The 17,454-nt window shown below is 42.4% G+C and overlaps 1 protein-coding gene across 1 annotated transcript in view; it reads right to left on the minus strand.

Moving 5' to 3' along the window:
- Window positions 1-4,778: 4,778 nt before the first annotated feature.
- ASB2 (ankyrin repeat and SOCS box containing 2) overlaps window positions 4,779-17,454 on the minus strand; it is a 473,190-nt gene continuing 460,514 nt past the window's right edge. Inside the window, exon 10 of the mRNA XM_044074580.1 lies at window positions 4,779-5,666. Within this exon, the coding sequence (XP_043930515.1) occupies window positions 5,524-5,666 (143 nt within the window). The 3' untranslated portion in view covers window positions 4,779-5,523. The remainder of the gene's footprint in view (window positions 5,667-17,454) is intronic.

Raw genomic sequence — 17,454 nt, forward strand, 5'->3', positions numbered from 1 at the left:
CTCGCACAGTAGCAGCAGCTGCTCCTTTGTTGAAGATTTCTGTCAAGAATTGTAAGATAGAAGACAATAGCGCTTGGTAAGGGTCAATGTTGTGGGAAGAAGCCCAAATGGAAAATCTCTTCCACTTGCTACGATACAAATTTCTAGTGGAAGGTTTATAGAAAGCCAACAAAATTTGACTAGTGTCATGGGAAAGATTATAAAGCCTGGCTATGTGGGGAACTGGAGCAGCCAAGCGGTTAGCTTCAGTGTCTGCAAGGATGGATGAAGATCCCTTGATGGATGTGTCAACAAGTCCGGAACTGGGTCCAGGATCTATGGGTCTTCCAGAATGTGATGGTAAAGAAACAAAAAACAAATCTGCCGAGGCCAATGAGAGGCTATAAGGATGATCATCCATCCCAGCGACTTTGCTTTCTGTAAGAATTTGGGTATCAGGGGCATTGGTGGAAATGCGTAGAGAAGACCCAGGGGCCAATCGTAAACAACAGCATCCCTCGGGGAGTGACCTGGCATGGGAATCAGGGCAAAATAACTTCTGCATTTGTTGTTGATATGACTGGTAAACAGGTCGCAGTAAGGCTGGCCCCATTTGCGGAAGATCCTGTCCACAATCTCTTGTTTGAGAGACCATTCGTGGGGCAATAAAATTGCCCTGCTCAGTCTGTCCGCTATGACGTTGGATTTGCCCAGGATGTGCATTGCTAACAGAAAGCACTGGGACTACACTGCCCACTGCCATACTCTGAGGGCTTCCCGGCAATAGGATAAGACTTGGTCCCGCCTTGCTTGTTCAGGTACCAGACCACTGACATGTTGTCTGTCTGTATTGCAATTGTCCCTAGAGGAAGAGAGTCCTGAAAGTATTGCAACGCTAGAAGTATTGCTCTCATCTCCAGGACATTGATATGCAGATGTGATTCTTGATCTGTCCATGTGTCTTGGGCAGTCTTTCCCTGAAAAAGCCCCCCCACCCTATCAGGGAAGCGTCCATGGTCACAGTGGTAACTGGAGGAGGAGCATGAAGGGACATCCTATTGTGACATGAAGAGACATCAACCACCACTGAAGATCCTTCTTGCAGGAATTCATTATCAGGATCATATGATTCACTGGAAGTTCTTGGTAAGACCATTGCATGAATAGAAGCCATTAACGGATTCTCATATGCATCCTTGCTAACGGGATTGTTAAAATTGCTGCTGCCATCAATCCTAGAACTTTCAATACCTCTACAGCTGGTGCTCTGTTCTTTGATATCAGGGACATGATGTGTTGGTGAAGAATACAAATCCTTTCTAGTGGAAGATGAAGAGTGGTGGTTGACGTGTCTAATTCTGTCCCTATAAAAACGATATGCTGCGATGGCAACAAGGCAGACTTTTCGAAGTTGACTGTAATGCCTAGCCAATTGCAGAGTGTCAGAGTAGCCTCTTTCGCTTGAAGAAGTTGATGCCCAGTGGTGAAGGTAAGGAGCAAATCATCCAAATACGGAAACACCTGGAATTCCAGACGGCTCAGGTGAGCCGTGACTACTGCCATGCACTTGGTGAACACTCTGGGGGCTGTAGTGATACCAAAGGGCAGAGCTCGGATTTGATAATGATTGGCTCCCAGCTGGAAATGCAGGTGATCTCTGGATGGCCTGGCCATCTTTATGTGGTAGTAAGCATCCTTGAGATCGATCGAGCACATCCAATTGTCCTTCCCTAGAAATGGGAGTATGGACTGTAGCGTGACCATTCGGAACTTCTCTTTTCTCACAAATTGGTTGAGTCTGCTGAGATCCAAAATGGGTCTCCAGTCCCCTGTTTTCTTTGGAACTAAAAAGAATCTTGAGTAAGTTCCGAATCCTGTTTGGTCTGCCGGGACTGGCTGGATGACTCTTTTTTTCTAGCAATCGGCGTATCGCTATTGCTGCTTGTCCCATGTGACTGGGTGGAATGTCTGGGATTTATTTGAAGGGAAGGGGCTGGGTGGAGAACGGTATGAAATACCCTCTGGAAATGATACTTTGTACCCAAATGTCATTTGTTATATTTAGCCAGGCTTCTGGGTAAAACGACAAGTGACCCCCGACTGCCTCCAGAGTAGGACAGCCGGGCCTCCCTTCAGGAGCATTGGTAGGACTGACCAGAGAAGTGATCTCTGCCACCCTGGTGTTGCAGACCCCCTCTGTCACAAGGGTGCCGTCTCCCACTGAAACCCCTTCCTCTGCCTCTGGAGGGGAGCTCTCCACGTGTGTCTTGAAAGGATCCTTGGGCTTTCCAGAACCACATCTTTCCTCCCCTCTGACTTTTAGGAAAGGGTCGAGTGGGGGTGGAAAAATGGACTCCAACAGCAGACAAAGTCTTTCCCTCTTGCTCACACCTGGTCAAAGTCTCCTTCACCTTTGGCCCAAACAAAGATGAGTTGTCAAATGGGGTATTCGTAAAGGAGGACTTGAAGGGTTCTGAGAAGGAACAGAGTCGCATCCAGGCATGCCTACGAAAAGCAATTCCTGCACATGCAGCTCTACTTGAACCATCAGCTGCGTAAGATATGAGAAGCATGGACGAGTTGACTATCGAATTGAGGGTAGAGAGCTGAGTGGCAATCTTGTCAGATACACTCGTAGCTACAGTACCCTGAAGAGTATCTCCCAACTCCTTAAGGAGATCTCTCTGCAGTCTGGTAAAATGTGTCAAGTAGTTCAGTGATCTGAGTGAGAAAGTCGCTAAACTGAACATGCGTTTTCCATATCTATCCATGATCCTAGATTCTCTGTTAGGAGGATGGATAGACGAGGAAGTCTCAGACATTTCCTTTTTGGTGGCTGCCACCACCACCATGGCATCAACAGGAACTCCCTTGGTCAAAAAGGACTTATCCACGGGGGCAGAAATAAACTTATTAGGCCTCCTAGAAACAGGTTCTATAGATTCTGGTGACTCCCATGCCCTACAAAAGACCAGATCCATAAGCTCATCGTAGGGCAGAGATACCCAAGAGGTGGAAGGTTGAGACCAGAATGCCTTCAGGAGAACTGACTCATCCTCAGTAGGGCTCTTGGACTGTAAATCACCCCTCTGCCTAAGAATTTCAAGAATCTCTGCAAAGGAGATGTCCTCAGAGGGGGATCTAGGGGACCCTTCTGATTCATCCAAGTCGGTGTCTGATGTGAGAGACTCCTGTGGGGAGTCCAAATGCCTCCTCTTGCATAATCTCTTCCTGGGAACACCTTCAAGGGGAACTTCTGGAGAGGTCTCAGAAGAGCAGGGAGCACCCTGTGGGGCTACCTGAGGCTTACGGTCTCTATGCTTGGGATGACCGGAGGAAGAAGAAACTGACACAGACACATTAGGGGAAGAAGAGGCCAGACCTTGAGATAAAGAATTCTTAGGAGACAACACTCACCTGATGGCTTCGAATGCACCTCGGCTCCAATGAGAAGAAGTTGACAGATCCGAAGGAGACGAAATCTCCTCCCACACCAAAGCCGTGGACTCCAAGCCCGAGGTAAGAGCCGAGGCCCTGAGAGGAAGAGTCAGCACTGACAAGTCAGTGCGACTATCCTCCCCAGACCCGACCGGAGAGTGTTGGCTCCTAGAGTCGCCGGTTGGTGCCGAGAATGTCCGAGCAGATGGAGCCGATGACACTGGAGCAGGTGTTGGCTCCAAGGGATCCACAATCATCAGGTCAGCCTCCTCTGGCTCCAAAGGTCCGATATGGCTAGAAGGAGGAGCAGACAATTCAAGAGTAGTGGTCTTCATCTCCAACGGTTGGGTCTGAGCCGACAGCAATTTAGCTATGCCTGGTGCCTTTAAGAGTTTCTGAACCAGCCGATCCATATCCAGATTGGAAAGGCTGACAGAAGACCTGGAAGATTGAACAGATGGAGCTGATTGGAGCAGTATCGATGGAGGTTTTTCGGCAACCGGTTCCAGAGCAGTGTCCCGGTTCTGAAAAGAACAGACTGTCGGCTCTGAAGGCAGTGGAGCCGAAGTCACCACACTTTCTAACCTTCTTCCTTTTTTAGTCCTGGATTCAGAGGAAGATTTGGATGATTTGCTGGCCCCATCCTGGTCAGACAATGCCTCTGAAAAAGGGTGATTGATAATACCTCTATCAATTAACTTCCTCTTCATTTCTGCAAGCACTCTGGTGGAAAAGGAGTGACAGATACTGCATGACTCTTGCAGGTGCACCTCACCCAAACAGTAAACACACTGCACATGGGCATCCGTGATGGACATTTTCTGTCCGCAGTCTGGGCATTTTTTAAACCCAGACTTTGGATGTTTTTCCTTCTCTTCAGACATTTCACAAAATCCAATAAAATGGAACACACTGTTTAACTATGAGCTACTTAAGAAGAAATCTAACTAACTCACACAATACACACACAGCCCAAAAAGGCAACTAATAACTATATCAAGATAAATAGGATTAAACAATCCAATAACAAGAATCCCAAAAAGGGAACAGTAACCAACAACTATAAGAAGAGGTCCTAAGGCCAAAGGGCCAAAGGCAAAGAAAGATTTTACTGAGGAAAGGGGTGGAACACAGAAAACAACTATTTACTAGCTAGTAATATCTAGTATTATATAGTAATCAAAGATATATAAAAATTGAAATATAAAACTTGCTGAAAGTTGAAAACTCCCAATAACAGTCTCGAGCAATGCTGGAAACCAAGAGATCTGTGCCGCGACAAACTAGATCTGAGGTAATTCCAGCAGTGCATTGTGGGATAAGGGGTTGGGTCTCGAGCTACTGGAGAACTTTGAGCTTGCTAGTCAGCCGTGTCGGAGCCGAGGATCGGCTCTGAACCCATCAGTGAAGAATGAATGGCAAGATTGAACAACTTCACGATACATTTTTGAAATTACATTTTTGCAGATAGTTCTTATGTCAAACAATATCATACAGGCAACAATTATGTGTGCATCATCTAGTGCAAATAAAATAGTAAAAAACAATGATCTTATGTTACTGTTGGCACAAAAAAGACAACGACCATGTATAACTTAAGGTTCACACAGTACAAAAAGTAATACACAGAAAGAAATACACAGGTAATAAACACACCGTTCTAACTGCTGCACATTTAAAAATACTAGCTAGGAATATTCTTTCTGCAGCAATAACAAGTTTTTGTTATTGGTCAAATGTCACCAAAGCATTATATTTTGTATGCAGATATCAGATCTTTCTAAAACATGAGGAAGCATATTTCAGTCATTATTTTTTTCATGTCCTTTCACTGCATGAACTTCTCAGCCATTGCTTGAAAAGCCTGTTTACTAAAAAATACAGCAGCTTTATGCACTTGTGCTAATGTCCAAACTGCAAGGACAGTGGAACTCGATGGAGATTGAGCACATTGCACATTTTTTCCCCCACAAAATAATGGAGTTCTAACAATGCTTCTTTGGTATGCTGCATTCTGTACTACTGTGCCACATATTTTTACTTCATGTACAGGACATATGCCAGCAACACACCTTAGTAGAACACTTTTTTTAAAAGCAATTTGTATTAATCATCACATAGAGAGCAGTATGTCAAGTAGCGAATAAGTCTGGGAGGAAGGGGCAGAGTATTAATATACTTTAGACGCTCTCTTCCCAGACAATTTCGGATCTTCAGTCTGCAGAGATGAGACAGTGACCTTGGAGGCTCTGAAGAGGAAGAAACAAATGAAAAAGGTAGTGAGCATTAAACATTTTATTGCTATCAGTGACTATAGATATAATCATTAATATATTAACATTAAATTTACTCATTCAGTATGAAATGCATTATACACTCGTAAATGGTTTTAGTCATTTTTTTTTGTCTTTGGAATGATTCTTACTGTATAAAATGTTCATAATTTAATATGTAAGTACTAAGCAGGCAATATGCAGATCATTACAAGTCTAGCCAATAAACCATATACAAAAGTTCCTTCCTAGCCTTAAGGAGGGCAACACAAGTTAGACTGTGGGTGAAAGTGAGGCTACCCATCCATTTGAGTCAATTATGCTGGCTTGCTATGTAGTGAAAGTTCCAGAGGGGAGGTATACATTGGCATATGGCAATATCATGTCAATGTGTCTTGAATGAAGAAAGGGCATGACAGAGTTCTTATTTCTCTCTGTTTTAAAACAATTGCTTGCACTCTTGTCACATAATAAAGAGAGAGAGACATTGTAGGGTATAAGGAACGTATATCACGTTTCTACTTATTATATTTATATAATTCATCTTTAAAATGTATAACCAATTGTTGTGCTTCCACATTCAGACATAATAAAAATGGTTCCGAATGACATAGAATCATAACAAACAAAATGCACTATGTTGAGTAAAATGGTATGATATTTTAAATTTACCATCTGTGATACACTTTTTAGGCACTGAAAGCTACCTCTGGAATAGCTCAGTTACCATCATAAAGATTGTTACCAGTCTGTCTAAAAATAGTTCTAATTAAAATATAGACAATATAAGGTCTAAATGGGCATGACATGGGATGGATGCAAGATCCGGGGTTAAAACGTAGGAGAAGGGTATTTATAGAGATCAAGAAATGTAAATTCTTGGGTTTTCCAAAATGGCTGCACACTGGTCAACAGATTAACTTCAGCTCCCCTAGTATAAAAGAAAAAGAAACTGAAAGACAAGGGCCAGGAACTCTGTCACTTTTAGTAAACAGAGTTACTAGCTACCAAGTGTACTGCCAGGATGCCTGCAAAGAAGAAACTAAGACAACCCGAAAAAAAATTGATTAGAAAAAGTGAAGAGAAAACACTGACTGGGAAGAATCTGTTCAGCAAAAAGCAGTTCAAGCTTCAGCTTTAGTGCAAGACATGGCTTCTAGTCATCTAGAGGAAAAAATAAGACAAATGAGCTCAGATGATTAAAGTAAACTAACCAGTGAAGGAGTATATCAATTAAAATAATAAAAGGATGGAAATAAATAGAAGAATCGGTTAACAGATATACAGATGAGCTGACAAAACTGCAATAATCAGAGGTCAGAATGAAGAAAAGGCTGGCTGTGTATGCAACTTCTCAAGAGGAGATGTTTCAAAACTGGTAGAATTAGAGGACAGAATATACAGGGAAAATATGAGATTTTCTGCAGCTTCAGAAAAACTAGACGAAACAGACTGCATTCATTTTATGAAGGCACAAATAACAACTGGACTGTTATTCCACAAGAACTATTAACTGAAAGGGCTCACTGTGTATACACCCCAAACATGGCCATAAGAAAACAGCCAAGACCTGTGCTATTAAAGAAGCAAACCTACCAGCAGAAAGAGATCCTGATAAAACTGTGGCAAAAGGAGACAGTAGAGTGTTTGTGGTAATTATTGTTCACTGTACACCAGTCAGAAGAGAAACACATTTATTCCAGGAATCAAGGAATGCTGAGAGGCATGTATGAGATTTAAGGTGCTGTATTCAGCTGTCTTCATAATATTTTTCCTGGAGGATCAAAGTCATTTTTTGATGCAGAACAGGCTAAGAAGAAAATGCTTTTCATTCGTCTGATAACAAAGCACATGGAAAGACCTTGCAAGTGAAGCCTTTTCCATTGTTCCTAAGGAAAATGCTTAAGTGATAGACAAAAGCAGAGGAGTTGACTAGAAGAATCGGGAGCATCTTGGAATGAACCAGAGTCTGAAGTTGGGAGATGAAGATGAACAGGAAGACCAGCAACACAGAAATTAGTCATTAAATGTGACAGTGCAAAGTATCAATTTGCATTTGCAAAATACAGCTGTACAAGAAAGGTTGTAAAGACTGGACTTTTGTTAACATTGTTAAACATGTGGGGAATTGAAAAGCTTTTGCCTCATTTCATTACATTAATGTTTTGAAGGACACTGAGGGGAGGGGAAGAGGAAGGAAAAAAGTAACTGTAAGTAAAACAATTTCTGTTTTAACAGTATTTCTATGAATGATACAAATAAAGAAGTTATGTACTTACCATAATGTTCCATCTTTGTTGTCCATCTTCATTTATCCTTAACATATGGGTTCGGTTCCGAATATCAAAACCAACTCGGCCGTTACTACAGCCCGCAAGAACCAAAAACTCTCAAGCTTAAGTCCTACCCAGAATGCTCCTTTCCAATTTACCTCAGGTTGAGTTTGCAGATAGCAAAAGACAGAAAGTATAATCCTAATAATACCGTTATGGAGACCATATCTGGTGTCATGTGCGAAAAATGTATAACTAGGACCATAATTCATTCCACCAAGAGGCCTGAAAGATAGGGGGATGGAGGGTGGGGAGTCAAGGATAAATAAAGATGGACAACACAGATGGAACATTATAGTAAGTACATAACTTCTTTATCTGTTGTTGTCAATCTTAATTTACCCTTGATATATGGGACAGAGTCCCCAGCTACCTTGGACTTTGGGAGGACTCATAGAAGTATATTCTTGTGCACCATAGAACCAAATAACGCTCTTTTCCTAGACACCAAATCCAATTTGTAATGAGTAATTAATGTATGTGGGCTAGCCCATGTTGCTGCTGCACAAATCTCATCCATGTCAGCTTTAGATTGGAACACTGCTGAACAGGCCAAGGTAATTCAACTTTCTTCTTGTATATAAAGGAAGTAAAATCTTTTAGCCATCTAGATAAGGTGACTTTGGTAATGGTAATTGGCTTGCCCATTTTACTACTTGAAAAGGAAACAAACAGCTCGTCAGACTACCTTATGTCTTTTATTCTACCCTGTCTTTGTGAAATATTAAATAAGATGGTTTGCAAGCTAAAGCTTGAATGTATGAAATCCATCTGGTAGAAGTTATCGCTACCAGAAGTATAGTTTTCCAAGACAAGAATTTCAAGTCACATTCAGCAGCAAGCTCAAAGGAGAAATGTACTATTGTCTGTAATACCAAGTTTAAAACCCAAGATGTATATAGATCCTTATATGGTAGTTTTAACATCAAGGTCCCTTTTAAGAATGCTTTGCAAAGTCTATGAGAAATTAATGAACATTTTTTTAAAACCATTATGAACATTTGAGATAGCTGTTAGCTGAACCCTGATAGTAGAGGAAGAGGCCACTGTTTCAAAGAGCAAAGCTAAACATTCTTAGCCTTTATCGACAAGAGTGGAGAAGGGATCAATGATATTATCATGAGCCCAGAAGGAAAGTCTCTTCCATTTACTATTGTAGAGTTTTCTGGTGGAAGGCTTATGGGAGGCCGAAAGAATTCTATGAAATGGGGAAGAAAGTTTTTTATGCCTGGCAATCAGTGGAGCTGGAGAAGCCAAGCCATGAGCTTGAGGTTTTGATAGTTTGGGTGAACTAATCCTTCTGGATGGAAGAGGTGATCTGGATCAGGGTCCAGAGTCCACAGTCATTGAATAAGATAAGGCCAAAGAAAGGGGAACCAATCTGTCAAGGCCAGAAGGGGACAGTGAGGATTACCTTGATCTTCAACCTGACTGTATTTTTTTTAGATATTGAGGAATTAATGGAAAAGGGGGAAAGGTGTATAGGAGTCCAGAGGGCCAATTATGCATGAGGGCATCTCTCGGGACTCCCCAGGAGGGGGGGACTATGGCAAAGCAGCTACTGCACTTCTTGTTTAGGGGTGATGCAAAAAGGTCGCAGCAAGGCTGGCCCCAATGACAAAAGATCTTTTTTGCCACTCTGGGATTGAGAGGCCACTTGTGAGGCAGAAGAATGCATCTGCTCAGTTGGTCTGCTATCACACTAGAACTTCAAGGAATATGAGTTGCTATCAGAAAGCAGTTGGAATAGATTGCTCACTGCCAGACTCAGAGCTTCTCAACAAAGGGGGTATGATTTGGTTACTCCCTGCTTATTGATGTACCAAACTACTGACATATTGTCTGTTTGAATCGCAGTTGATCCCAGAGTGAGAGCAGTTTGAAAGCCCTGCAACACTTAAAGCCCTACCCTCAGCTCCAAAACATTGATATGCAAGCTGGCCTCCATGGGGGACCAAGTGCTTTTGACCGTCTGGCCCAGATAATGCCCCCACCCCAGCTAGTAGGCATCTGTGATCACTATGGCTTGGGGCTGACAATGAACAAAGAGGCGGCACAAGAGAATTTCCTCTGGCTGAATCCACCACATTAGGTCTTTCTTGCAATGGTTGGTAATCAAAATCTCATCTGACATTGGCTGATACAGTATGGACCACTGAGATGCTAGAAACCACTGTAGAATTCTCATGTGAAATCCTGCTAGGGAGACTAATGTAATGGCTGCCAGAATCAAACCTAAGGTTTGTAAGAGTCGTGCAGCTACTCTCTTGTTTCTAACAATCTTCATTACTTGGGCCTTGATTTTTTTGCAATCTTAAATAAGGTGGGGAGGCTATGCAAGTATTGGTATTTAGTCCCACTCCTATGAACTCTATAGATTGTGTTGGAGTCAGTTGTGATTTTTCGTAGTTTACTGTAATCCCCAGGTTGGCAAAGGTCTGGAGAATGTAATATCTTGCTTAATCTATTAGATGCCTGGTAGAAGCAGTAATGAGACAGTTGTCTAAGGAAGGAAACACCTGGAATCCACATAGTCTCAAGTGAGCTGCTACTACTGCCATGCATTTGGTGAACACCCAGGGGGCTGTGGTGAGACCAAAGGGCAGGGCTTTGAACTGATAATGACTGGCTTCCAGCCGAAAGTGGAGAAATCTCCTAGAGTGCTTATCCATTTTTATGTGGTAATATGCATCCTGGAGATCTATCAAGCACATCCAATCATCTTTCCCTAAAAATGGGAGAATAGACTGAACTGTGACCATCTGGAATTTTGTCTGTAGAACAGATTTGTTCAGAACACTTAGATACAAAATTGGTCTTCAGTCCCCTGTCTTTTTTGGCACTAAAAAGTATCTCAAGTAAACTTCCGATTCTATCTGTTCTGGTAGGACCTCTTGGATGACTCTTTTTTTCTAGCAGTTTTTGTATTTCTAATACTGTTGGTTCCCACTGACTGGGTGGAACACCGGGAATTTTTTTGCAATTGTGGGGAGGTAGAAGGAATGGTATGGAGTAGCCTCTGGTTATAATCCTCTGCACCCAAACATCCAAAGTTATATAAAGGTAGGTGAGTCAGTGCAGGGATAAATGCCTCCTGACTGACTTCAGAGGATGGTAATCTGGCCTCCTTTCAGAAGTGCTGATAGGGTTTAACAGGAAAAGTATCACTGGAACCCTGATTTTGCAGGCCACCTCTGCCACATGGACAGCATCTTCCATTAAAGCTCCCCTCTCTCTGCCCCTGGGGGAGCCACTGCCATGTGTGTCCTGGAACAGTCCTTGGGACTTTTTGAACCACATTTTCCTGCTCCTCTGGTTCCTTGAAAAGGACTGCTGAGGAGTAGAAGAATGCACACCCACTGCAGAAAGGGTCTTTCTGTCATTTTCACACCTGGACATTTCTCAAACTTTAGGGCTAAAAAGGGATGATCCGTTAAAGGGGACATTGATGAATGAAGACTTGAATGGCTCCACAAATTTGCACAAGCACATCCAGATGTGTCTCTTTATGGCTACACCTGATCCCGCTGCTCTAATTGTCCCTTCGGCTGCATATGCTATGAGCCTCATGGACGAATTCCAAATGGACTCTAGAGTGGCCAACTGAGAAGCAACCTTATCTTGAACTTCATTAGATACAGCTCCTGCCAGGGTATCTGATAACTCCTTAATCAGATCCCTTTGGAGTGTAGTGAAGTGAGCCATAAAGTACAAAGACTGTAATGCAAAGATCGATGACATGTAAACCTGCTTTCCAAACCTATCCATCACTCGAGACTCTTTATTGGGAGGATGGATAGTGGAACTTAAATCTGCTAGTTCCTTTTTTTGTGGCTGCTGCTGTCACCATGGCATCTACTGACAATCCCTTTGCCCAAAACTGATGGTCCTTGGGTGCAGTTAGAATTTTGTCTGGCCTCTTGGGGATGGGTTCTTTGATGTCAGGAGCCTTCCACACTCACTGTGAGATCACCTTAATGAGCTTGTCAGCAGGCAGAGTTATCCAAGAGATAGGCAGTTGAGGGCCAAAAGCCTGCAGGTACACTGACTTCTCTGAAGGGGCTTTTGGGATGTCCAGCCACCCCTCTGCTTAAGGATCTCAAGGATGTCTCCAAAGTAGACATCTTCCATGGGTGACCGTTGGGAACCCTTGCCTTCATCAAAATCAGTGTCCGCCATGATGGATTGCTCCAAGGAATTTAGGTGTTTCCTCTTACACTTCCTCTTCTGAGGAACCTCCTCAGTGGGATGGTCTGGTGAGGTATTAGAAGAGGACAAATCCTGAATAGGTGACTCCTGTGGTTTCTGCGCTTGCTGGCCAGGAAGGATTGAGGAACTGCTCCGACAGGGGAGGAGCTGACTGGGTGCCCACATAGGACAGGGCTGTCTCCATTGCTTGGAAAATTGGTCCCCTCAAAGAGGGAAGGTAGCCCGGAACCAAAAAAGACTGCCTTGGAACTGTGGTCACACCTCAAAAGAAGAAACTGCCTCCAAAGCCAAAGCTGGGGTAGAGCTAATGCATGCCAAAGCCCCAAGGTGCAGAGATGGCTCCGAAAACACTGGAGTTGAGTCCCACCCATGGAAGTGACAGCATAGCCACAACCCTGAGAGTTCTCCAGATCTGACAGAGCTGAAGAGCTCAGGGTAGAAATCGGAACCAGAGATGATGATCTCATCGGGACTGAAACAGTCAGCACCAGAAAACTCAGAGCTGGGATCTCCAAGGCCTCAGTGGAGGAAGAATATGTAGGATCATAGAAGGAAGGGTTCCAACACTGGAATGAGCTTGAACCGAGAACACACATGAAAGTCCTCTTACCCCAAGGAGCTGATCCACCAACCTCAACACATCCATTTTTGTCAGACTCTTGGTGGAACAAACTGACTGGGTAGAGGAGGATTTTGGTCTTTCCAAAAAGGGGCTGGGTAATTGACCTGGACAGGATCTACAGACAGAGTATCTGGTCCTAGGATGATAAAGGAAAGAAAATTCAATGCTTTCAGTTGGCACAGAAGACATTGTTGCCGAAATGGAAGATGGCACTGAGGTTGTCGGTTCCATGGTCTGGTCTTACTTCGGCACTGATGGAGGAGACACTTTTGGTGCCAAAATCGGCACCAAAGTATCTTTTGTAGTAACTGTTGATGCTGCACAAGTAGCGTGAACCAAAGTTCTAAGTTTTTGGGTCGCTGCTGCCAAGGGAGAAGATGGCACCAATCGACTCCTCTTTTTTGGTTTGTCAAGTTCTGAAGATGAGGAAGACGAGGAAGGGGAAGAAACATCCGTTTTACTTTTACTAGAAAGACCAGATAAAGCCTCATGAAAGGAAGATTTTATCATCCCCTTTAACAATCATTTATTCTTCTAAGTGCATTGAGACCAAGTAGTAAACACAAAGAGAATGGCCATCAGAACTGGGCAATTTACGGCCACACTCCAGACATTTCTTGAAACCGGAGGTACCTTTACCTTTATCGGCCATGATTTATACAACAAGAGTCATGACACAGTCACAAGCACACTATAAGGTGAAAAAACTAAACCAATTAAGTAGACAGAGAAAGGGGAAGGAAAGGGGCTACCAACAATGGTATAAAGGAGTACTGAAGGTACAGAAAGTTACCTGCGATGGTAGACAGAGAAAGGGGAAGGAAAGGGGCTACCAACAATGGTATAAAGGAGTACTGAAGGTACAGGAAGTTGCCTGCGATGGTAGACAGAGAAAGGGGAAGGAAAGGGGCTACCAACAATGGTATAAAGGAGTACTGAAGGTACAGAAAGTTACCTGCGATGGTAGACAGAGAAAGGGGAAGGAAAGGGGCTACCAACAATGGTATAAAGGAGTACTGAAGGTACAGAAAGTTACCTGCGATGGTAGACAGAGAAAGGAAGGAAAGGGGCTACCAACAATGGTATAAAGGAGTACTGAAGGTACAGAAAGTTACCTGCGATAGTAGACAGAGAAAGGGGAAGGAAAGGGGCTACCAACAATGGTATAAAGGAGTACTGAAGGTACAGGAAGTTACCTGCGATGGTAGACAGAGAAAGGGGAAGGAAAGGGGCTACCAACAATGGTATAAAGGAGTACTGAAGGTACAGAAAGTTACCTGCGATAGTAGACAGAGAAAGGGGAAGGAAAGGGGCTACCAACAATGGTATAAAGGAGTACTGAAGGTACAGAAAGTTACCTGCGATGGTAGACAGAGAAAGGGGAAGGAAAGGGGCTACCAACAATGGTATAAAGGAGTACTGAAGGTACAGAAAGTTACCTGCGATGGTAGACAGAGAAAGGGGAAGGAAAGGGGCTACCAACAATGGTATAAAGGAGTACTGAAGGTACAGAAAGTTACCTGCGATGGTAGGTAAGACTACAGCAAGTGCAGAAGAAAAAGTGTAAACTACTAATACTACCTTTCTTATTTTATTTTATTTTTATTTATTTATTTATTTAAATTTGTTAACCAGGTAGTGTCTGCCATTTTCAGTGGAGAACATTATAAAGGTACAAGCAGTCAACTTAGTTTAAGTAGTACATTGCTAACAATATGTAAATGACTGAGCTTAACAAAAATATAATAGCAAAATATAATAACAGAATACAATATAAACATGCATGTTTCAGGCATACATGAATACTTTTTTTTCAATATATATGAGGTACATAAGCCATGTAGCTTTACAAGGTGAGTTACTTCTGAAAGACCAAAATTGGTCATGTAGTTTTGCAAGTTAGGTCCTCTGAAGGAACAAAGATTAATAAAGATAAGACAGATAGTGGGACAGTCTTATGTGCGATGAGCACTATTTGGGCTAACATGTGTGAGATGAGTGGGAAAAAATAGGAAGAAAATTACTTGGGAGCAATACAGGGGCATAGCCAATTATCACTTAAATAGTCTTTCGGGGTAGTTTTAAATGTGGACAGGTTGGGTTTTTAGTTATATGTTGAGGAAGGGTGTTCCAATCTTTGGCTATTTTATGGAAGTAGAATGAGTCTCTGTGACAGTTATGAGACTGGGTTACTTTTAGCATTAGTTTGTGGAATGACCTCAGGCGTCTACAATTTGTGTTTGGCTGGACTAGGTTTGATAGAGCTGGGCAGTCGGTAGGGTTGAATCTGATTTTATGGGCAAGTGAAACTTATTTTAGTAATAACAGGTTGGGAAGTTCTAGCCATTTGAGCTATCTGAGAGCAGTGCAGTGGTGTGTTCTGTGGGGTTGGTTGGTGATAAACTTAGCTATTCTGTTATAGCAGGAGTCTAGTTTATTTAGGTCAGATTTTGATAGGTTAGTAAAGACTTCAGAGCAGTATAGGAGGGAGAATAGCAAGTGGGATCTTGCAGTGGCCAGTCTAGCTTGTTGTGTAAGGTAAGGTTTAACCCAGTATAGAATGCCTAGTTTAGAGTGGATTTTTGTAGATAGTACAGAGAGGGATTGGGTACTAGGTTTGGAAGACTTATTAGGGAAAATTATTAGCTTGGTCTTATTTGGATTTAGGATGAGTTGGTGGCTGGTGAGGTACTTTTCAATGTCTTGGAATGATGATTGCATTTTGTGTTGGAGTTGTTGTGGGGAGTGAGCTAAGTAGATAAGGGAGGAGTCATCTGCATATTGGATGACGGTGGCATGTTGGGTGGCAGTATATAGGTTGTTGGTAAATATTATGAAGAGGAGGGGTGTAAGTATGGAGCCTTGTGGTACCCCCGTGGTGACTCGTAATAGTGGGGATTGGCTGTTTGCTCATTTAGTGCATTTAATGGCCTGTTGGCGGTCAGATAGATAACTGTGAAAGCACATTAGGGGTGTGGTATTGAGACTGTAAGTGGCAAGTTTGTTGAGGAGCAACTGATGTGACACTGTGTAAAAAGCTTTTGACATATCTAAGAAAATGGCTGTGACTAGTTGTCCTTTATTTTTGAGGTGGTGAATGGTCTCTGTATAGGTTATGAGGGCTGAGTTAGTACTGTGTTTAGGCCTGAAGCTATGCTGGGTGCTGGAGAGTAGGTTGTTGGTAGTGAGGTGATTCATGAGTTGCTGGTGGATATATTTCTCTAGAATTTTGGCAAGGGAGGATAGAATGGAGATGGGATGGTAGATAGTTATGTCTCTAGATGGGCTGCCCTTATGAAGTGGCATGATATGAGAAATTTTCCATAATTTGGGAACGTACTTTTTAGAGATAGAGCAGTTTATTAGTAATGATATGTGGTGGGCAATGGATGGGGCAGCTAGTTTTAGGTATTCATTTGGAAGTTGGTCAGCAGCTAAGCAGCAGGGTTTTAATTTACATTATGTAGGAAGTTGGAATGGGAATAAAGGAGAAGGAATTTGCGTCAGAGGTAAGGGAGGGGACAGTGAGTGGTGGGATTGTTTTGTTGTCTAGGAGAGAAGTGATAGAGTTGATGAAGTGGGAATTGAATTGTGAGGCTAAGGGCACAAAGGAGTTAGTAATGAGGGGGCTTGGGTAGGGGTTTTACTGGGGTTAAGGAGGTGGTTGATATTCAGTCAGAATGTTTGTGGATTGTGATGCTATTTTTGTTGGCAGGTGAGGAAATAGGTTATTTTATCCTTGATGTTGTTTTTCTTAGCATGGTTTCTAAGTTGTTTGTAAAGGGTGAGATCATTGTTATTTTTGGTCATATGATATAGTGACCAGGCCTTATCTCTTTGTTTCATTAGTTGTTTTGTTTCTTTAGAAAGGCATGGTAGCTGTTTGTTTTTTTGGCAAATTTTTCTGAGGGGGACAAGATTATTTAATATTTCAAGGAATTTGTTATTGAAGTATTCTACAGCTAGGTCTAGTTGCAGGTTTTTTAATGACAGCCAATCATAGTTCTGTAGTAGTAAATCGAAGGTGTCAGAGGAGAAATATTTTTTGCTATGGGTGTATTTGTACGAGATGCTGGTTTGGATATGTGTTTTCTTCCTAACTAGAAATGTAGGGGCATTGTCACTTAGTGTGACTGGTAGACCCTGCTTGGTACCCGTGGTTTGGTTTGTTGGTTAAAATCCAGTCTAGAAGTGACTTTTTATTGGATTGCTTGCCGATGTGGGTGGGGTAGATAATAATTTGGATGAAGTTGTATAAGTATGTAAGTCTCTGTTTTCTTTTCTTTTTTTTTTTAACTAGGAGAGAAAAAGGAAAAAGAATAAATACTACCAACAATGGTAGCACAGAGTACACCGAAGTGTATAGGGGAAAGTGTAGAGGAGAAGTACATAGCTATCAGAAAAAAGGGGTAGGCTACGGAGGAAAAAAACAAATAATGACATTAAAGAAGAAAAGCCTTATAACTATACAAAAACTAGAAATACAAAGCAGAAATAAAACTTATCTCGAGAGCTAGTTGGTGGCGCATTTGTCACAGGAAGCTACAAACGAAATCTGAGGTAATTGGAGAGGAGCATTCTGGGTAGCATTTAAGCTCAA

Source organism: Protopterus annectens, chromosome 6.part0 (genome assembly GCF_019279795.1).
Source record: "Protopterus annectens isolate FY-2018-M chromosome 6.part0, PAN1.0, whole genome shotgun sequence".
Lineage (NCBI taxonomy): Eukaryota > Metazoa > Chordata > Ceratodontiformes > Protopteridae > Protopterus > Protopterus annectens.